Source organism: Lates calcarifer, linkage group LG10 (assembly GCF_001640805.2).
Source record: "Lates calcarifer isolate ASB-BC8 linkage group LG10, TLL_Latcal_v3, whole genome shotgun sequence".
Taxonomy (NCBI): Eukaryota; Metazoa; Chordata; class Actinopteri; family Centropomidae; genus Lates; species Lates calcarifer.
The window spans coordinates 6,782,432-6,801,344 of record NC_066842.1 but is presented as its reverse complement, the minus strand read 5'-3'; the positions used below and the strand labels follow the sequence as shown (position 1 = coordinate 6,801,344).

General features: G+C 39.2%; 2 protein-coding genes across 2 annotated transcripts; one reads left to right on the top strand and one right to left on the bottom strand.

Annotated features, from left to right (window-relative positions):
* Positions 1–970: 970 nt before the first annotated feature.
* Positions 971–12,307, bottom strand: LOC108883065 (transcription intermediary factor 1-alpha). The gene is made up of 18 exons (XM_018675937.2): positions 11,735–12,307; positions 11,375–11,493; positions 11,010–11,157; positions 10,361–10,493; positions 9,869–9,985; positions 9,513–9,627; positions 9,176–9,322; positions 8,875–8,989; positions 7,383–7,759; positions 5,792–5,926; positions 5,595–5,700; positions 5,433–5,490; positions 5,126–5,258; positions 3,884–4,236; positions 3,634–3,769; positions 2,863–2,937; positions 2,215–2,370; positions 971–2,133 (listed from the first exon to the last, which is right to left on the bottom strand). Exons 1-18 carry the CDS (start codon positions 12,009–12,011, stop codon positions 1,894–1,896), a joined length of 2,940 nt encoding a protein of 979 aa, XP_018531453.1. The 5' UTR covers positions 12,012–12,307; the 3' UTR covers positions 971–1,893.
* Positions 12,308–14,203: 1,896 nt separating this feature from the next.
* On the top strand, positions 14,204–18,006 carry LOC108883064 (aldo-keto reductase family 1 member D1). Its single transcript, XM_018675936.2, has 9 exons — positions 14,204–14,364; positions 14,631–14,798; positions 14,977–15,093; positions 15,242–15,319; positions 15,807–15,929; positions 16,394–16,503; positions 16,991–17,156; positions 17,294–17,376; positions 17,568–18,006. The coding sequence occupies exons 1-9, from the start codon at positions 14,272–14,274 to the stop codon at positions 17,608–17,610; spliced, it is 981 nt and encodes a 326-aa protein (XP_018531452.1). The 5' UTR covers positions 14,204–14,271; the 3' UTR covers positions 17,611–18,006.
* Positions 18,007–18,913: the final 907 nt, after the last annotated feature.

Sequence of the window (18,913 nt, the reverse complement as noted above, 5' to 3'; positions counted from 1 at the left end):
AAAAAAAAAAAAAAAAAAAACATCCCACAGTGGTGTAAAAATGAGCTTGCAGAGATCTTACTGGGGTAATCCATCACAGTGAATGACATGTCTGCTTTTATTTTTGTCAGTCACTCTACTGTTGCATGGTAAAGCAGGAAAGAGTTATGCACTTACACTGCCAGACTAGAATGCTATAACCTTGACAACAACAAAAACAGGCATGGTGTTTATTGTAATGGATTTCATAACTTGATTGTCAGCAAATCAATGTTAATCCCTTTGCAAAAGGAATGAAAATCAGAGTAGTTAAGAGTAGTCTGTTACTATAGCAACATAGATAAAGTTCTTGCAGACGTCTATCAGTCAAGGATGTGGCAACCCCCTCTGTAATGTAACAGTTACCACAAGAAGAAGTAGCCCATTTACTGCTGACCAGGCCTTTATCTTATCTATCAGGAATGAAGAATGCACAAATAAGAGCCAGGGCAGTTCCAGGCTCCATCCAGGCCTGGTGAAAGCACAGTGATCATGAGGGCAACTTCCTGCTAGCCCTCCAGAAACTACCAACCTTCACTCCTCTCTACCTCCAATCTACATTTTGGTCTTTAACAAGACACAGCAGCATGAGCTGACCTCCCGGCTCACAGGTGGAGGAAATTGGACCGACCAAGGTCGCATTCAAACAGTGTTAATCTTGTTGTTGGGGGTGTGGTAAAGCTCCTTTGAAGCTCAGCAAAGCTTGTCTTGCCACGTCTGTGTCAATCAGCAGAGAGCCACTAACACAGCCAGGCAGACTGAAGGCTTCTGGGGCCCAAAGGTCTTATTCACTGTTATTCAAAACAACTATAGAAATGTGTTAAAGGGGAAACCAGCCTTACTCACCTGTAAAGTTGTAGTGAGATTAATAATACCTTCCTATTTCTGACTGTGACATTAACATGCAGTTTGAAGGTGAGGGATGTGTATAACATTAATTATTACCCCAGAATTAAGCTATCATATTTTATTGTTCGCTGCAAACACCTGCAAGTTGACTTGCATGTAAGCATGTGTGTGGCTGAATGTTCTGGCTCTCAGATATTATAAGGTATAACAGTTCACAGTGGCGAGTGTGTAAAAGAAAACATGTTAACAGACTCACATGTTGAAACATATGCAGTGTTTAGTTCATCGCAATAAAATCTGATAAGTCTCAGATAAATCTTTTTCAAATATAAATGAATAAATAAATAAATTTTATATATGTAAATAAATACACATAACCTTTACCTTTAACAACATTTAGTCTGTAGTTCTACACTATGTCAAAAAAAAGACAAGTCAAGAAATACTGTAAAATGTGCAACAATGTAACATCTTAAACACTGGTTTTAAAAAACTGCTTTGATTCCCTTTATGTTTTCATTTTTCTGGCCTTAGGGGGCTTGTCACATATCTTATTTCACATTACACAGACCAGAAATTTCAAAGCCCACAATTATCATCCTTCCTCTGATGACTGCTGTATTTACAGATAGAGCATTAAATAGGAAGGACACAACAATCCTGGCCACCCCACTGAGGAGCTCAGTGTAGTAAGACTTCTGATAAGGTACAAAGGATCTAATAACTTTCATGTACCAAAAACGAGTACATGAAAGAAAGCAACAGCGGTGCCCTATAAGTACCTCAATGTGTTGCATGTATTGTGTGTACAGCTGTAACAAAGTTTAGTCCAGAGCATAGAAAATTCAGTGCCCTGTATCATAGATCTTTGTGTACAATACAGTTAATCATAAAACATATAAAAAATTTTAGTAACCTGAATTCATGTCATAAATGTTTGCAATAAAGTTTTACACACCACATATGAGTATTAGCTGGTGCTGGCAGTGCTGTCAAATATCTGAACCATTAAGATGATTTGTGCTTTTATACCACTCCCTCCTCCTCATTGGGGCAGCTTGGTGTATCCTGGGAGTCTGAACATGTGCGCTGGCGCTTTGCAGTCTGGGAAATGTTGTCAGGCAATGAGACTTGAGAGTCAGGGGGAGCAATAGGTATCATCTCCAGTTTGATTTCTGGGAAGGTTTGGTCAGAAAAGATGATCCTCAGGTGCTCCTCAAACAGCTCCATAAGCTTCCTGCCTGCCACGGTGACCTCTGTGACACCCTGAAAGCAAAAGAAAGGTTTAATACCAGGTGTCAAGAACTGAAAAATAGTGAAAAGGGGGGCTTTTTGCAAACACTATACCTCACTGAGGACTGCACTGTTCCCAAGGATCAGCCTGATGTCTGATACAACCTCTGCAGTGCTTTGGTAGCAGAGACTCTGCCTCGACTCCAGTTGCTTTTTCACAGTTGAAAGATTCATCGCTCCCTTTATAGTCGGCTTGGTATTAGCACATGCCTATGGTATTTAGAAAGGGAGACATAATAAAAGAATTCAACTTCATGGGCAGATGTTGAAGTAAAATCATTATTAATATCTCATGTATATTGGTTTTACATGTCAGCACTGTGCACAAGAGGTTATGGATCTGTACCCAGTTTTGTTATGTGAAGGTCTGTAGTAAACAGAGGCATTCCAAGCCAGAAATGGGCACTGTGGTTAAGTGCTGCCCACAAATATAGTGTTTTATGTATTGCAGTGTACAGTTTATAGGCTATAATTGTTCATTATAATCCACTGTGCAATTACAAATACTTCAAACTCTGTCAGCAAGACAAATCTCTGTATATTTATAGTACCCAATTAAACTTTGCTTCTGAATCAGAATTTCTCTGTCTTTACAGAAAAATACTGCATATTACACATCATTAAAATTACAGTTACAGTAACTCCATGTGACATTAATCCCGTGAACTTTCCCTCTGTAGTCAGACATGCAACCAGACTCACCGAGGGGGACACAGGCCCTTGAAAGTTTGAACTCAGGTCACTGCAAAACAAGTGCAGCAGCAGCCTCTCACACTTCTGAAGTGGAAGAAAAGGACATTGGACTTAATACATGCCAACTGATAACTGAAAACCAAATACAATTCTCCAATATATAGTCTACTGCGTTTTCTTAACTAATCACTTGAATCTGACACGAGTGCCACACTGGTATTATCTGACCTTGATCTGCTTTGTGTCAGGTCTAACACTGATTCTCAGCTGTTAAATCACAGCAAAACATGCATCAAGCAATGTATTGTTTTTCAGATTCACTGCTTAACACACCAGTGTATTAAAAAAAAGAAAATGTGCACAAATTCAATAAATCTGAGATTTTTCTCATTACTGTTATCCTTGAATGTTATTCTTCTACTATACAATACAGTTGCTGGGCAACGGTACAAACCACAAGGTTGCAAGGCAAACAGTCGATTGATTAAAGTAATCCAGAATCTATTTCTGAGTATCTTACCTACTTAAGACATGGAAGGTGACTGTAATAGCATAATGGCGTTCTTGTGCCTGGTGTATTAATACTGAAATTAAGACCAATAAAGGAAAAAGCTGAGTTTGTCAAACTAGCCAATGGGCAAGAAGGGTGTACATAAGAATAGAGATGGTGTCTCAAAATACAGAGTTTTTGGCAATCTAAATATTTCTTAGAAGAATCACTGTAGTTCAACAATCCTTATTATGACCAAACTACTGTTAGCATTTTAAAGAAGTACTGACTCGTTTGTCTACAGGGGGAAATCCTCCTTCAGAGTCCGACTCCTTCTTTACTGTTTTGGCCTCAGGTTTGTTGTCACAGTCATACTCCATCTCAGGCACTAACAGGTCACGGCAGAAAGAGCAAAACCATTCCCCGCTGAGAACAGACAGACCAATGCAGAAGGCAGTGAGCAGGAACATACAGGAACAAGTGCATAATGCTGCTGTCAGATGACACCAACTGTAGATAAATTTCTTGTGACAAACTTGCCTGGGTGATTTGAGGAGAGATGGAATATGGCACGTAGGGTGAAAAACTCTGGGACACTTATCGCAGGACACCAGCTCCCCTCCACACCGACACACAGCACATAAGACTTCATTAGAGTCATCTGTCCGACCTTGATTTTGGTCTGCCTGCTGTTCTTCTCCCAGTGAGCCGATGTGATCTGGAGTATCACTCTTACTCTGGTACCAGGGCCTGCTTGGAAACTTTGGAGGACTATGGAGTTTGTCATCTGTGCTTTGAGGAGGAGTTGGGACCTTGTTCCCTTCACCATGGGCACTGATTTGTGGGTGTTCACCTGTGCTGTCAGGAAGGTTAGCTCTTTGGTTGATTTGAACCTGAAATCCACAGAAACAGAGAAAAAAAGCTCAGAAAATACTGCAACCAAGACATTGTGAATAGGCTCATTTATTACATTTTGCACTGAGCTGAATCCTTGTTATATACAGATGTCTGATGTGGCTAAGTTGCTACAAGGGTCAACAGTGCAGCCGCATTGTGAGATTTAAAGGGAAATTTTGGTTTCATACAAACTGGATTTTAGTTTTAGTAGTTTGGGCCATCATTCCTGTTGGTAATAATAGCATTGCAGCACTAACCAAGTTGATTGCTGAAATCTGGGAATGTGGTAACATTACCAAAAAGAAAACAGATGGGGCAAGAATCGTGAGCAGTCAGGAGACTATAAGGGTTTTAAACAAACCTTCAAGTTGGCCAAACCTATTTGGAAGGGAAACAGTAAAATTCTAACCCAAACTGTCTGTTTAAATGGCACAGTATACACACTGATTCCATGGTTCAACTTTGACCCACAGTCATTTCCGTAATCTTTTCATTAGCTTTTCTTTACAGCAATGGATTATCACTGACATTTCAGGTGCCATCACTTTTGGTTTTACCTCAAAAGTATGAGGTTTCGATAATCTGGCAAAGCTGCTGGCTTGTTTACAGCCTGTCTAACCGCTTAGGTTTCTTGCCTCATCTGACTTCACTGTAGCAATAATCTTGGTTTCCAAATCTCCCCCAATTACTTTGGTGCTTATAGTGTTATTATAAGCAATAGAAATAATGGCTAAAACTCCAAAAATAAGACCCAAGCTGTAATACACAACATTTTTTTCTTCAGTCTTGCTACAGTAATAAGCTTTGTATAAAAGTGTTTACCAAAAGACAAATCTATATATGGAATACTCATTGGACTGTGATCACAATTTATTGTCTCCTTACATAATTACTGTCATCTTCTGGCTCATCTTTGATGACAATGATGGGCCCTGGTGATGACCTTCGTCTTTTCTTGACAGCTGAGCACGCTGCTCCACTGGCCTGTTGTGTTTCTGGAGGTTTCCAGGAAACAGTCCTTGAGAGCAACATGTGAGCCAATTACAATAAAGCAAAACTCACTGGAGAGACCAGTGGCACAAAGGGACTGGGGTCATATCAAGGCAGTACTGTTCCGAGCTGGAGAGCGAGAGAATCTGTGCTTTTGAATGTGTGTATGTCTATGTGTGTGTGCATGCAGCTGTCTCCTTACCCTGGTTTTTCAACTTGAGATACAGCAGCGAACCCTGGTGAAATCTGCTGTCCTTGCACTTAAGAGAAATGAAAATCTGCATGTGTATCTATTCATTAAATACACATACAACACCATAAAAATATATAAAAGTACAAAAAAACACTGATGGCACAGGCATACCATTTCTGTGTGGCAAAGAAGGTGGTAGGCTCTGGGGATAATTTGGTTTCAGCATATATAGTGGACCAGCTGAATCATTCCTCCTGTTCTGATATGAGGGTTCAATCTAAACATAGCATGTCATTACATGTCATTTACCACATGGAAGAAATATTGTAATAACAGTCCTCAGGTACATGATAGAGGGGGTCACTTACTGTCTGCCGTGACTGAGACAAGCTCACACCATCATTGATGGGCAGTGGTGTCATATGGGTGTACAAAGGTGAAGAGGAAAATATGTCCATAGGTTTGGCTTGGTAGGTGGAGCTGCTTCCCATCCCCCTCAGAGGCTACAGACGAATGAGGGAGACACAGAGAGATAGAGGGAAAATGCTTCAATCCTCATCTATAACCATGTGCTGATGGAGGTGGAGATGAAAAGGTGCACCTCCATTACCCTGTCACTGGCTGTGTGGGTTGACGGGACTAAACCATAAACAAAACACTCGAGAGGTTCAGGCAGATCTGACTGAGATTTTTTTTCATCCACTGTAGCTTTAATCTTGCAGGTGCAGCAGATCTTTTTCTTGCTACAAAATGCATGAAACCAAATAGCATTTCTGTACAATACTTAAATGCATGCATCAAATTTAGTTTGGTTCAGATAAACACATACTTAAATGACCATACCACCATTTCCAGTGTAGTACATTACACTGGCAGCACAATCATACACCACTTCAAATCAAATACACTCACTTCAAATGTTTTGAAAGCCTATTTTCTAAAACAGCCATCGGCCAACCCCACACGCTGAGTTCTCGAGAATTAAAATCTTCACAGAAATAACCAAGAATGTTTTATTTTCTTAATTTTGGTTGTTGGTGATTAAGTCATGGATATTTGATTTGAGACCAGGGGCATAGTACTAACTTTTTTATTTTTACTTCCCTTATTTTTTTGCTGTCTGTTCTTGCAAAATTTCCAGGAAACCATTAGTTGTAATTTATTAATCTATTTCACAACAGTGTGAAAACTAACTTGCAGAAACTTGACTCATCATGTCAGCTATTCTATTCATTAAAATTACATGAAAACTATGAGGTTATTTTTCACATCAATCTGCACTTACAGCTGCACTATGACAGAATAAAAGAACTCTTGGCAAAAATAAAAGCAGGCATGTTCTTCATTTAAAATTAGACTAGTCAGTTCCTCTCAAATTTCTTTAAACTGATTGTACCATACTGACGTATACAGAAAAACAACAGCTACCCACAACACAATAAAATACTCAGCACTACGTTTAAGAACACATGATCTGTAGCAAAACATGCAAAAACACTGGTATATTTCTTTACCAAAGAGAACATCTGAGAGTTCATTATGCAGCTGTAACAGCTTGTTCGCATCAGTATAACACATCTTATGTGCACTCTTCACACGCCAGTATTGTCCTGTGAATGAGCCTATACTTCAGAGCTGGAAACAAAACACCCTGTCAACTAGACTAAACAACTTGGATGACGAGATATTATCAGCCCTTTCTCATGGAAACTTGGGTTTGTCCTCTGTCACATGTTGGCTGCTGTTTTACTGCAGATTTTGCTGTTTTATTTTATGATTTTGAATCATAAGCTCATCCAAGACCGAAATCCATCTTGACAAGGAAAGACATAAATTGCCCAGGATGTGAAGGCTGTCAGCTCTATTTAGGACAATGCCATCCGCTGTCGGTGCCTGTTAAGAGGGCTTGTCAGTCAAACGGACACGAGCACACATGCACACAGATAGAGGCACACTAACCTGGGGCGTAAACCCAGGGCTCGGTAAGCTGCTAGTTGGGCTCACGTGGTTGGGAGGAGGCACCATAAACCTGCGGCCCGGTTGAGGAGGCATATTGTGGGATGGAGAGCCTCCCTGCAGGGGCCCCGGGATGGTTCGCTGTAGTCGGACACTCTGGTACCATGTCCACGGTGGAGGGGGTGGCTGCGGCTGCCAGTGGGCCTGCGGGTTTAGCTTGTCCACCTGCATCTGGAGCTGAGCTAGAGTATTATGGGGAGCTCCCAGGGCAAAGCTGTGGGGTGAGCCTGAGGGGCCTTGGCCAGGGTGGGACAGCTGATGAGGGATACCCTGAAAACCACCCAGCTGGTGGCCTGGTACACTCTCCACCACTAAAGAGCCTGAGGGGAATAGAGAGAGAGAGAGAGGGAGAGACTGGATGAGCATAACAAATAGGAATGGAAAAATACACAATACAGACAAAAACTCATCCAGAGAACTCTTGGAAAAAGAAGGTTTGGGCAGTGATACAGGAAAAGTTTTGGAAAGTTTTGGGCAGTATTAAGGGAGGGATAACATGTCAAGTAGGGATGCAACAATGCAATTATTTATTTATTTATTTTTTATCTCTTTAGTTATCAACAATACTATTAATTTATATGCTTTAGATTAAGTGCACCCATTTTAATGTGTTCACGATGTGTTCAAAAAAGATATGTATCTTAAATTTATATATATATATATATATATATATATATATATATATATATACACACACACACACACACATACACATACATATATATATGTGTGTGTGTGTGCGTGTGTGTGTGTGAATGAGTTGCAACTGCCTGGCATTTTGGGCCGCCGTTAAGCTGTGGAGCCTCTGAATCCTTCTTAGCATTCTCTCTTCCCCAATTCAGCATCCTTCATCCAAATGACAAGGGAAAGCCACCAAATCTTTGGGAAGTGGTGTAATTTGCATGAAGAAAGTGGCAGTGATGGAAATATTTCAAATTTATTCCATTTCAGAATCAATCATCCACTACCTACTTCATGGATGAGATGACAAGTCCCATTTGTATGCACGCAACAATAAAAAAGCAATTTTGGGAAAACAGTGAAATACAAAAGGGACGAGTTGCTGATGGAAAGCCTCTGCTGATGCAGTTTCCAGATACACAGCATGTGTAATGTTCACTAGTTTCATTTTAATGTTGCTTAGAGACTACAACTGTTGAATCATTGAGTATTAAAGGTCAAGTAAGAGACTCAAAATGGACTGGTAATCATGAAAAAGGGCACCTTCAACAATTGAGGTTTAAGGACATCAGGTAAAATTACAAATAAAATAAGATAGAGATAAGATAAGATTATCTTTTACTTTATTAATCCTGAAGGAAATTCTTCAAAATCAGTGTCCTGACTAAAAGGAAGCCATTCTCAAGGTTCTATCTCATGTCATTTATACATCATTGTATATGATATGATCATTCTCTATATATTTACATCTTACCCAGATCGATATTTGAGGCCCAGTAAGTTGATCGACACTGGAAGCGTACAGTGCTCTGTGGTATGAATGAGGTACTGCATTTTGCCCGCAGGAGGTTTCCGATCTGAAACAGAATCTGCAACAGAAGGGATGTTATTAATAATTTTTAGAGAAGGACACTTGTGTGTTACAAAAGGCATATGTTCCCACTTCATCATGTGCAAGATAGACCGGGCTCCTAACAGGCTTCAGGAGCTCATTTTGGGAAAACAAGACTGCAATGAGATACTGCTGAGTGGATAAATGATCGGGCAGCCCTTACCAGACGTTTACAGTACAAGAGGGCCGTGCCCCCGTTCTTGGCTGTGGCCCATTTAGTGAAGTTGATGACATGATCCAGGTGTCTAGAGAGATAGCCAATGTCTTCCTGTTGTTTTCGCAAGACACTCTCATGATCCTTTGTTACAGCCTGGAAAACATGAATAAGTGAATATCTGCAGTGTTCAAACAGCTTGAGGAGATGTGCTCTGGGCCTTAGGGTAAGACAGTAAACTTGAAAACAAACACCACAGCAAGCTACAGATCTACATCATGTGCTAAAACTAACAAATAACATTCTTTTGTTGTATCTTAACATATTTAAAAGCTTCTTTTCGTACCTCAAGTTGATTAACGAGCATCTTGCCCTTCTTGTTTATCTCAAGAATCAAACTGCAGATGGACTTCTTTATTTCATTATGAACAGATGTGCGATTCTGATCAACCTGAAGAAGTCTGCAAAACATACAACTATCAATAAATATTTATAGATAGATTTAACATATAATATGCAGTATCACACAGCACAAACACATTTTGGAGACATATCACCAGTTGTTCTTCATGTGATTTAGAGTTCATACTAAAGACTATAATGTCCTTTTCAATCAGTTCTATAAACTATGAGTGTCCCCAGCTTTTGTTTACATTTTGCATTTTTGATACATGTGATCTTAAGGTGTGTGGAAATACATACCCATGGGTTATGGAGTTTGACACCTCTTCAATTAGTTTCCTTTTCTCCTGTAACTGATGGGTCATACTCTCCATGTGCTGTTTGTGGTTTTTATAGGCATCTTCAAGGAACTGGTAACTAATCCAAAAAGTCAGTAAATACAGTATAAAAAGTAAACACCGATTACATAATATTAGTGTTCTGCTCCACTTCTGAAACAGGAAGTCAGTGCCTTGCTTGAGAATACCTCAGCAGAATGCACAAATGCAAAGATGGGCAATATGGTTGAAATCAATATCATGATAATTATGAGGATTTTAATATGAGAATATATGTGAATACGTGGCCTATTTATGCAAAATCAAATGCCAGATAGTTAAATGTATGTTATTGACACTGACTTGAACAACACTGTTTAGGCTAATATCAAACAAAACTGAAATGTATACACAGGTGCATGGATCTGTACATCAACATTATGATATTACATTATATCGTAAACTGTGACTGTACTTGTGGTCCTTGTGCTTCACTAGTTGGCAGTCACGACAGGTTAGCTGGTCGCAGGTCTCACAGAACAGCTTCAGCGGCTCTTGTTTGTGGATGTCACAGAACATCGGCCTCTGAGGCGACACACCGTGGACCTCTGGAAAACAACAGAAGGATCATTGTTTGGACCTTCATTTGAGATACAAGACAATATCTGTTCCATCCACTGCCTGGATACTTCACATTAAATGGATGGTCCTAGAAGTAAGGATAGTACATTTTGATGTATTTACCCTTTAAAGCTATGAGGGGTGGAAGCAACAAAAATTAACTGATAAAAATTATAGGACAGGGACAAGGATGAAACATGGCTGTTTTAATCATATCATGACTGTTTTAATTAAATCGGCTGTAAATTAATCAAATCACTTGATGATTTATCACTCCATTTTTCATTTCACATCCATTTTCACTGCTCCATTTTTATCAATTAATTATTGTTACGTCCACCCCTCATATAAATCTCTTATATTAGACTAAATAAATCTACTCTAAACCCAGAGCAAAGTGTGACATCTGCAGCACTGAGCCCATAACAGCTCATGCCTTTGTCATGGAAACACAAAGCATTACGCAGACGATAAGGTTGAGATAAGGACACTGTTTAGAACACCTTGTGATACTTCTGTCTTCTGCCTGATGGTGTGGTCTTTGGTGAATTTGACCCTTTGGTGTGCCTCCACACATGTGGCACAGAGGTACTCGACGCAGTCCAAGCAAAATCCGGCTGCTTCTGTGTTGTCATCACACGTCATACACAGCTACAGACAGATGAGACAAGCATCAGACAAGCAAATTATATTAGATCGTATCTGCAAGAAGATCTGATATCAGAGGAGAAAAATCTGCTATGTGTGAGTTATTTCATTCCCCAAGGGTACAAGCTGACCTTGCTCATATTATAGGAAAATTATAGCCATTATCCTAAAACTAGAAACAAGGCTGCCCCCATATGGTAATGCACATTTTGTCACTAACCTGGACCGTCCTCTCCACTGTGCTGCTGGGAGCCTCAGCCGAGTCCCTCACAAAGACGTTTTCCACCACATCCACCTCCATACACTCCTGCCTGCACACCGGACAGCGGATCACATTCACTGCAAACAATCACGAACACACACACGTTAGCCTAAATAAGTAACACTGGATGGGTGTGCTTCAAGAAAAAATAACTGACACATGACACCAGATGATAAAACGCAATGTATACACATGTGAGTCAAATCTATGCCCCTTAAACAAAGTAGCCTTCCAGAGCCACAGTGTATTTTTACTTTCTTGCCTTGATTAACGGTGATGCCCTTCAATATCCATATGTTTGTAAACAAAGTGACTCACGTGGTTTGGTCGCGCTGTCAACCAGGGAGTTTGGCGGCTCTGTCATGGCCAAATTCCTGGAGGGCGCAGGTAAACATTTCTTGCAAAAAGAGTGCAGGCACGGCAGAAGTTTGGGCTCTCGGCTGTGAAAGTTCAAATGGCAAAAGGGGCAAGTGTCCAGGTAATTTTGGCCGGTGGCACCTGACCTTTCCTCCTGCACTGGCATGCTCTCAGCTTCGTTCTCCACGATGATCACGGGAGCGTCCCCCGATCCTTGCTTATCTGCTCGTCCGTCCATCTGCTGCACTTTTATCCGTCAAGGCAGTATCCCTCAGTGTATACAAGATGTTCCCACACAGGTTTCCTCCTAACCACCGCGAGGAGAGCATCTCCTCACACCTGTTTTTTTTTTTTCCTCTTCACTCTCGGCCAGTTAAACACAGAGCTGTTGATGTATTAACAATTCTGCTCACATGTTACCTTCTCGTAAATATATCAACAAACCTGTGGCACAAAAGATTAACTATAATACCTCCGCGTTAGGGTGTCGCACGTTCGTGTGCCGCAGATATTGCTCAAATTGCACCGCACGCGCTCGTTGCGGCACGAGAGGGGTGGGGTCAAAACAGTGCGCGTTCTGATAGGAGAGATACTGACTGTGATACAAATTCCACCGCTCATGTTAATTTGTTTGTCACTCTGAAAATTATGGTTATGGTTATGTTTTTTTTTTTTAAGGAATTTCATTTATGTAGCTAATTAGTCACGTGGTACTGCGTTACTCCCCTGGTAACGTTACTTATATATATATATATATATATATATATATATATATATATATATATATATATATATACGTTACTTATATATATATGTATGTATAACTGTAATGGAGACCAGGGATTCCATTACCTCACAGAGAGCAGGAGTACTAGTTGTTGAATATATATGGACACATATGTATTGTTTATTTTTCTTTCTTTATTGAATTAAGTATACATTTGAAATAATAGTTTAGGGGGACAGACAGGAGGGTGACAGGAGTGGAAACAAAGGGGGACTAGCCATCCTGCCTGTGTAAAGAAACCCATAGTCAGTCCTGTTCACAGCGTAGTTCAGGTATATTTGAATGCTCAGCTAGTGAGATTATGGCAGTACTCACCTCTTCCTGGTTGTATCCTCATCAAGGTGTGGGATTCAAAGAGTTGGACAGGACCAATCACTTGCTTAAGAGCTCCTAGAACAAACCATCATAATGACAAGGGGGAATTAGAGATAGAGCTAAGACTAGTCTGTGTAATTAAGATGAGTAGATATGTAATTGGATTATTTATAGGATATGTGTTTATGTAAATATTTATGATTTATGTTGTGCTTCTGTTAGTGTTGGTTTTATGTAAATATTTTTGGCTTTATATGATCCTGGTCCCACCTGGAAGTGGGCTCTTCCGACCAATCACTGGTATTAGGGAGGGTATAAAAGGCAGCTAGTTGCTTTCAGTTGTTGTTTGTGTTTGAACTTTTACTCCAGTCCCATACCTCTTTGTAAAAAATGTTAAAGACAGATCAGTTAAACTGGCAATATCCTAAACTATATTTATACTGCTATCAGTTTTGTGTATTTGAACTGCTACAATAACAACAATAAGAGCAACAATATTATGGCAACAGTACCATAATATCAGTATCTGCTAAATCACAAGTCAACTGATTAACCACACCCAGGAAGTTATATAAACCCACATCCTTTGGCCTGCAAGCGTCCTTCCCTCCAAACCACCAGAGCAACAAAGAGGACCACTGTAAGTGAAACAATGGACAATGGACATAACGTTAAGTTACCTTATAACAGATGTTTATTGTTGTTTAATTGCTGCACATTTTGCCTGTGTACTGAATGTTTATTTTAGTTACATTACATTATATTCCTCTGTTAATATGCAGAAGATGAGACATACAGAAATGATGGATGCATAAATGTTGTAAGTTGAACTACTGTCAGCTTTGATCATTTATTCTATTATTGTTAGTGTTGACATCTTACTCTGATATTTATCTTTATCCATCCAGTCATCCTTTAACCATCTGCCTGAAAAGCTTAAGTTTGACAAATAAATTATTGGAATGGCTTCAGGATCCTGTGTTTAAATGTGCACTCCATATCTGATGTTCAGTGCGCCAACACCAACATCTTCACCATAGTTTTTTCAGTATCAGTGATTGCCTGCTTATTTAGTTATTATTTAACACAGCATGTTGAAAACCTGAGTAATATTTACACAAGATTATAAAGTAAAATGAACCTTTGACTGTTCCATTTTCTCTCTTGAGAAAAACACAATATGCCACAGTGTAAAAATACAAATGTTCACTAAGTTCATTATAGTTGTCAGGTCCAACTGTTTGAGTCTGAGTCTGTCTTTGAGTGCTCTTAGTAAAAGGCTGCTAATATAAGTGCATAGAAGTTAAAGGGTTAATGTTCAAGGTTCATGGTCATGCACTACGTTATCTATGAGGCAAGCTAGAAGGCAGTTTAGTTTATTCACATTTGCGCAGACATGAATCTGACTGCAGAGAGCCACAGTATTGCACTCAGTGATGGAAATCGTATTCCACTGCTGGGACTGGGCACCTATGGGGACCCTCGAACGGTGAGAAGGAGAAAGTATAACGTCTGTGTTTCTAGATTTAGATGTGAACATAGATTGTTAATGACTGCTTAACCAGGAGGACTCACTATGACCTAGGAGTGCCAGTGTTTATTGCTCACTGTGATTGGATAAATATTAACAGAAGTTTTAAATGTGTATAATGTGAATATATCATTTGAAGAGGAATGCATGTTTGCACGAACTACAGGATGACTCAACCCAAACCAGGTCACATAATGTTTACATTTTCTGTGGATTTCCTATAGACGTCCAAAGGCACAGCACTTGAGTGTGTCAAGCTAGCCATAGATGTGGGTTACAGGCACTTTGATGGGGCACTGGTGTATTTCAATGAGCATGAAGTGGGTCAAGCCATTAGAGAGAAGATTGCTGATGGAACCGTTAGAAGAGAGGACATCTTTTACTGCGGAAAGGTAATAAGTTTCTTTCTCATTCTGAATTTAATTTGAACACTATTTATTTAGTTGATGAAGTCACTATGTTATTCACAAGGCCTTTGACCTGGATTTTTGCACATTCATCTATGAGCACTTTCCCTAAAGCAGAATTGTGTGATGTGCTTCACTTCAAGTTCTGTATTATCTTTGTCAGCTCTGGAACACCTTCCATCCACCAGAGTTAGTGAGACCAGCTTTGGAGAGGACTCTGAAAACCTTAAAACTAGACTATGTGGATCTCTACATCGTTGAGCTTCCTATGGCCTTCAAGGTTATTATACAGATGGCAGTTAACTTATCATCCAGCTATACAGCATCACCATCAACCTTAATCATCGTGGTTTGAAATTAAAGGATAAATGCTCTCAGGAAGCGTATGTTTAAATGACAAGAGTTAATGCAAATTATTTACATTTTAGCCTGGAAATGAGTTCTATCCAAAAGACAAGGATGGAAAATACATATACCACCACACAGACCTCTGTGCAACATGGGAGGTGAGTTCTGTTCAGTTCACAATCGATGATCCTGCTATTTGATGACTTTGCATGACTTAGCTTATATTCTCCTTGTTGTGTATAATGTCTGGATGTGATATTATTGACATGTTGGCATATTTCATGACATTGCAGTAAGATTAATTGCATGGATCTTGCAACTCTTCAACTTCTGCTGTTTTTTTCTGTGCATTTTGGTGATGCCTGTATGTCATGAATGTCTTTCGCGAAAATACGAAATAATAACTAAAAACCACTTTGAAATTGGCATGTGATTTTCCTTCATACTTGAATGTTGATGCCAGAACATTCTGTGCTGCAAAATCACAAACTGTCAAGGACGGTGTCATAAACTGCCAAGCTGTGTTCTGTTTTTTCCTCTCCACTGTGTTTTATGTTTTGTCTCAGTATCTGCTCTGCCTCAGTAAGTCTGTAAAGATAATCACTATCAGTCTTTGAGGGCATATAAATCTTTTATTCTCAACAGGCTTTAGAGGCTTGCAAAGACGCAGGACTTGTGATGTCTCTGGGAGTCTCCAACTTCAACCGCAGACAGCTGGAGCTGCTGCTGAATAAACCTGGCCTCAAACACAAACCTGTATCCAACCAGGTGACCCACGACTTGTGTCTTTAGACCTCCACTGACATCAGACATAGCTAGTCTTGTAGTACATACACTATTAGTATATATGAGTATACAGTCATTTTATAGGCTTTTAAATAGAAGGCATTGCTTAGCTTTTCAGACTTTACAGCCACTGGAAATTCTCTAAATCTGTCAGTTAATTAAAGTTATGTGATAGAAGAATTTGCCATTACTTGATGAAATGAGCTTTATCTGTCCACGTATCTATTACTTGTTTAGTTTTCGTAGGTAAATGCTAACATTACAACATTACAAGACTGAGTAGATGGCACAGTATTGTTGTGTATCCTTTGGTTTCCTTATATCAAATGTTTAATACACCGCAGACTTAGGTAATACCCCTTGTCACTAGTAAAAGTGTAAAGTGCTAATGTAATATAAGAACTATTTTTCTTTTGATTTTGTATTTTCTTCTTACGTACCTGTAGGTTGAGTGCCATCCATATTTCACACAACCCAAGCTTCTTGAATACTGTCGCCAGAATGACATTGTGATCGTTGGCTACTGTCCACTTGGATCCTCCAGAGATGCATCCTGGTATGTAGGTTTTAGGAAATATGCACATTTCAAGGCCAGGATGATATTTTTTAAAAAATGAGTTGTTGACAGCTGATATTTCCCAATGTTTTGTTTCCCCTGGAATTGTATTCATGAGTGAAAAAACTCAGAGACACAGCACATGACACTAAAATTCTCCATGACAGTTGTACAAATGGAGGGGAAACGCCTGTGATTTATTACGTTTAGAGATGCAGAATTGACATTCAGTGAACAGCTAAATGCACGTACAAAATTCTCATATGGCACATGATCGTTGTCATTGAAAGAACCTACATTATATTTGCAGTGGAGATCAGTCCAAAATTAAATTAAAAACTGTATCTGTGCAACATATCAGCCTCACATGTGACACTGCAACATTATTATTGTCACCAAACCCTCAACATGTTAGGGATGTTAAACAAAAACTCTGGTAAAGTTTCTATCCAGGCATCATAAGTGTTTGCCTCTGTCTCTGGTCTAGGGTAAATGTGAAATGTCCTCCCCTGCTGGAGGATGAGCTGCTTGTATCCATTGGGAAAAAGTACAACAAGAGCAGTGCCCAGGTGGCTTTGCGCTTCAACGTCCAGAGAGGAGTCGTAGTGATCCCCAAGAGCTTCAGTCCCGAGAGGATTCAACACAACTTCCAGGTGGGTTTGCCAAAATTTTTCATGCCAGGATGTGAGGTGTTCATTACAGACAGTAAAATGTGTGTTATCAAAGTCACAATTTTTACAGTATTCATATATATATAATTTTAATAAAACCATATCATGTTTGTATACAGATATTTGATTTTTCACTCACTGAGGAAGAAATGAAAGCCATTGAATCACTGAACAAAAATATTCGTTTTGTGGAGCTGCTGATGTGAGTATAAGCTTTAACAGGAAAAGATAATGGAAAGTTGAACTGAACTTAATACTGTACCTAAACTTTATGTGAATTCATAATCTGTTATTCAAATTCTACATTATCTGCTGTGTAATGCAATAAAAGGTCAGATATGTTCTCACATCATATATAGATAAATAATTTCACTTTTTTTTGTTTTGACACAGGTGGAGTGACCATCCAGAGTACCCATTTCTTGATGATTATTAAACCTCAATTTTTTCTGATGTTCATCATTTCACAACTTAAGCTTTTTACACAAATAGTCATAACAAAACACAAAACGTGAACTTTTACATCTTTTTCACAGTTGAGGTGTTGTACTGGTGCTTTTTTACACTAAACACTAGAGGGCTGTAGATCACAGTGAATGACAAGGACAAAAGTTATAAACTAAAATAAATAAATAAATAAAGGAAGGCTTTCAAGGATAGCATGCAGCTCTGATGTGAAATGGCAAACTGTGTATTTGTCTCATATTAGTTGCATATGAGTCTCACATGAAGCTTGTGTAATTTTGAAAGGGAGTTCATTGTTTCAATTGATTTGAATAGGACTGATACAACAATTGTTGCTATAAATAAAGTTTAAATGAATTGACTGAAATAGCCACCCTGGTGTTTCTTGACATTAGAATATTTTTTCAGATACATCAGTTACTAATGGCCCCTTTATATGAGCCATGCAGTGTCTGATTCCCTGTTGGGTGGTGCTGCTTTGAGTGCTGATATATATTAAAAGGCAAAATAGACAAATTGACAAATAAAACAAATCACTTTATGTATGAAGTACATTTAAAAGCAACACAAGTTGACCAAAGTCCTGTACCATGTTGAAGGCAAACAACAGAGAACAGCCTGGGACAGAACAGGCAGTTATGCAAGTCCAAATGCCAAAAATAAAATACAAAATTTGGGGTGGCTTAAAGGTTTGGTGAGGGATCTCATAAATAAAGAATAGCCCTAGCTGTAACTGATTCAAATGAATGTACATGTGCTGTTTGGAGGTGAGGTTAAGCATCTTTGACAGCTGTAGCTGGAAAGGAGTGAGAAAAGATTGCAGTTATTATGGATTATGCTGACTGCCAATGCAGCATTTATTTTCAGGCATTATGTTGTCAAAGGAACCATAACAATCCACTAACAAGACAGTCAATTAAATACAAGGAGCAAGACAAGTATATTTATGAATGCATAGAAAATATACTGTCCCTGAGGGAAGAAATGTTCTGAGATGACTCGATCAGTTAGGTGTAACATTATAATTTTCTTACTGCCATTTTTGCACAATTCATACAGAAGCAATGAGCAAATATTTGCTACATAGACACTGATGCTGCTGTATAGTCACTATTTTAGCATGCATTAGCAAAATTCAACCATAACACCATGTCACATGTGTTGAAGTGGCCTGACTTTAAAACCTCTATTGTCCTGCTGTCCAAACATTTCAGCCCCTAAGGAATTCTGGGTCAAATACCATGCTAAAAGACATCTGTGTGGTAACATACCAG

Bases quoted from the DNA above. Each gene is read 5' to 3' on its own strand.
- LOC108883065 (XM_018675937.2), bottom strand. From the start codon at position 12,011: ATGGACGGACGAGCAGATAAGCAAGGATCGGGGGACGCTCCCGTGATC. The intron at 11,158-11,374 runs GTTAGTGACAAA...ATCTGTCTGTAG, and splicing joins CAGTGGAGAGGACGGTCCAG to CTGTGTATGACGTGTGATGA. The intron at 5,259-5,432 runs GTAAGGAGACAG...GTTGCTCTCAAG, and splicing joins TCTCAAGTTGAAAAACCAGG to GACTGTTTCCTGGAAACCTC.
- LOC108883064 (XM_018675936.2), top strand. From the start codon at position 14,272: ATGAATCTGACTGCAGAGAGCCACAGTATTGCACTCAGTGATGGAAAT. The intron at 14,365-14,630 runs GTGAGAAGGAGA...GATTTCCTATAG, and splicing joins CCTATGGGGACCCTCGAACG to ACGTCCAAAGGCACAGCACT. The intron at 14,799-14,976 runs GTAATAAGTTTC...TATCTTTGTCAG, and splicing joins ACATCTTTTACTGCGGAAAG to CTCTGGAACACCTTCCATCC.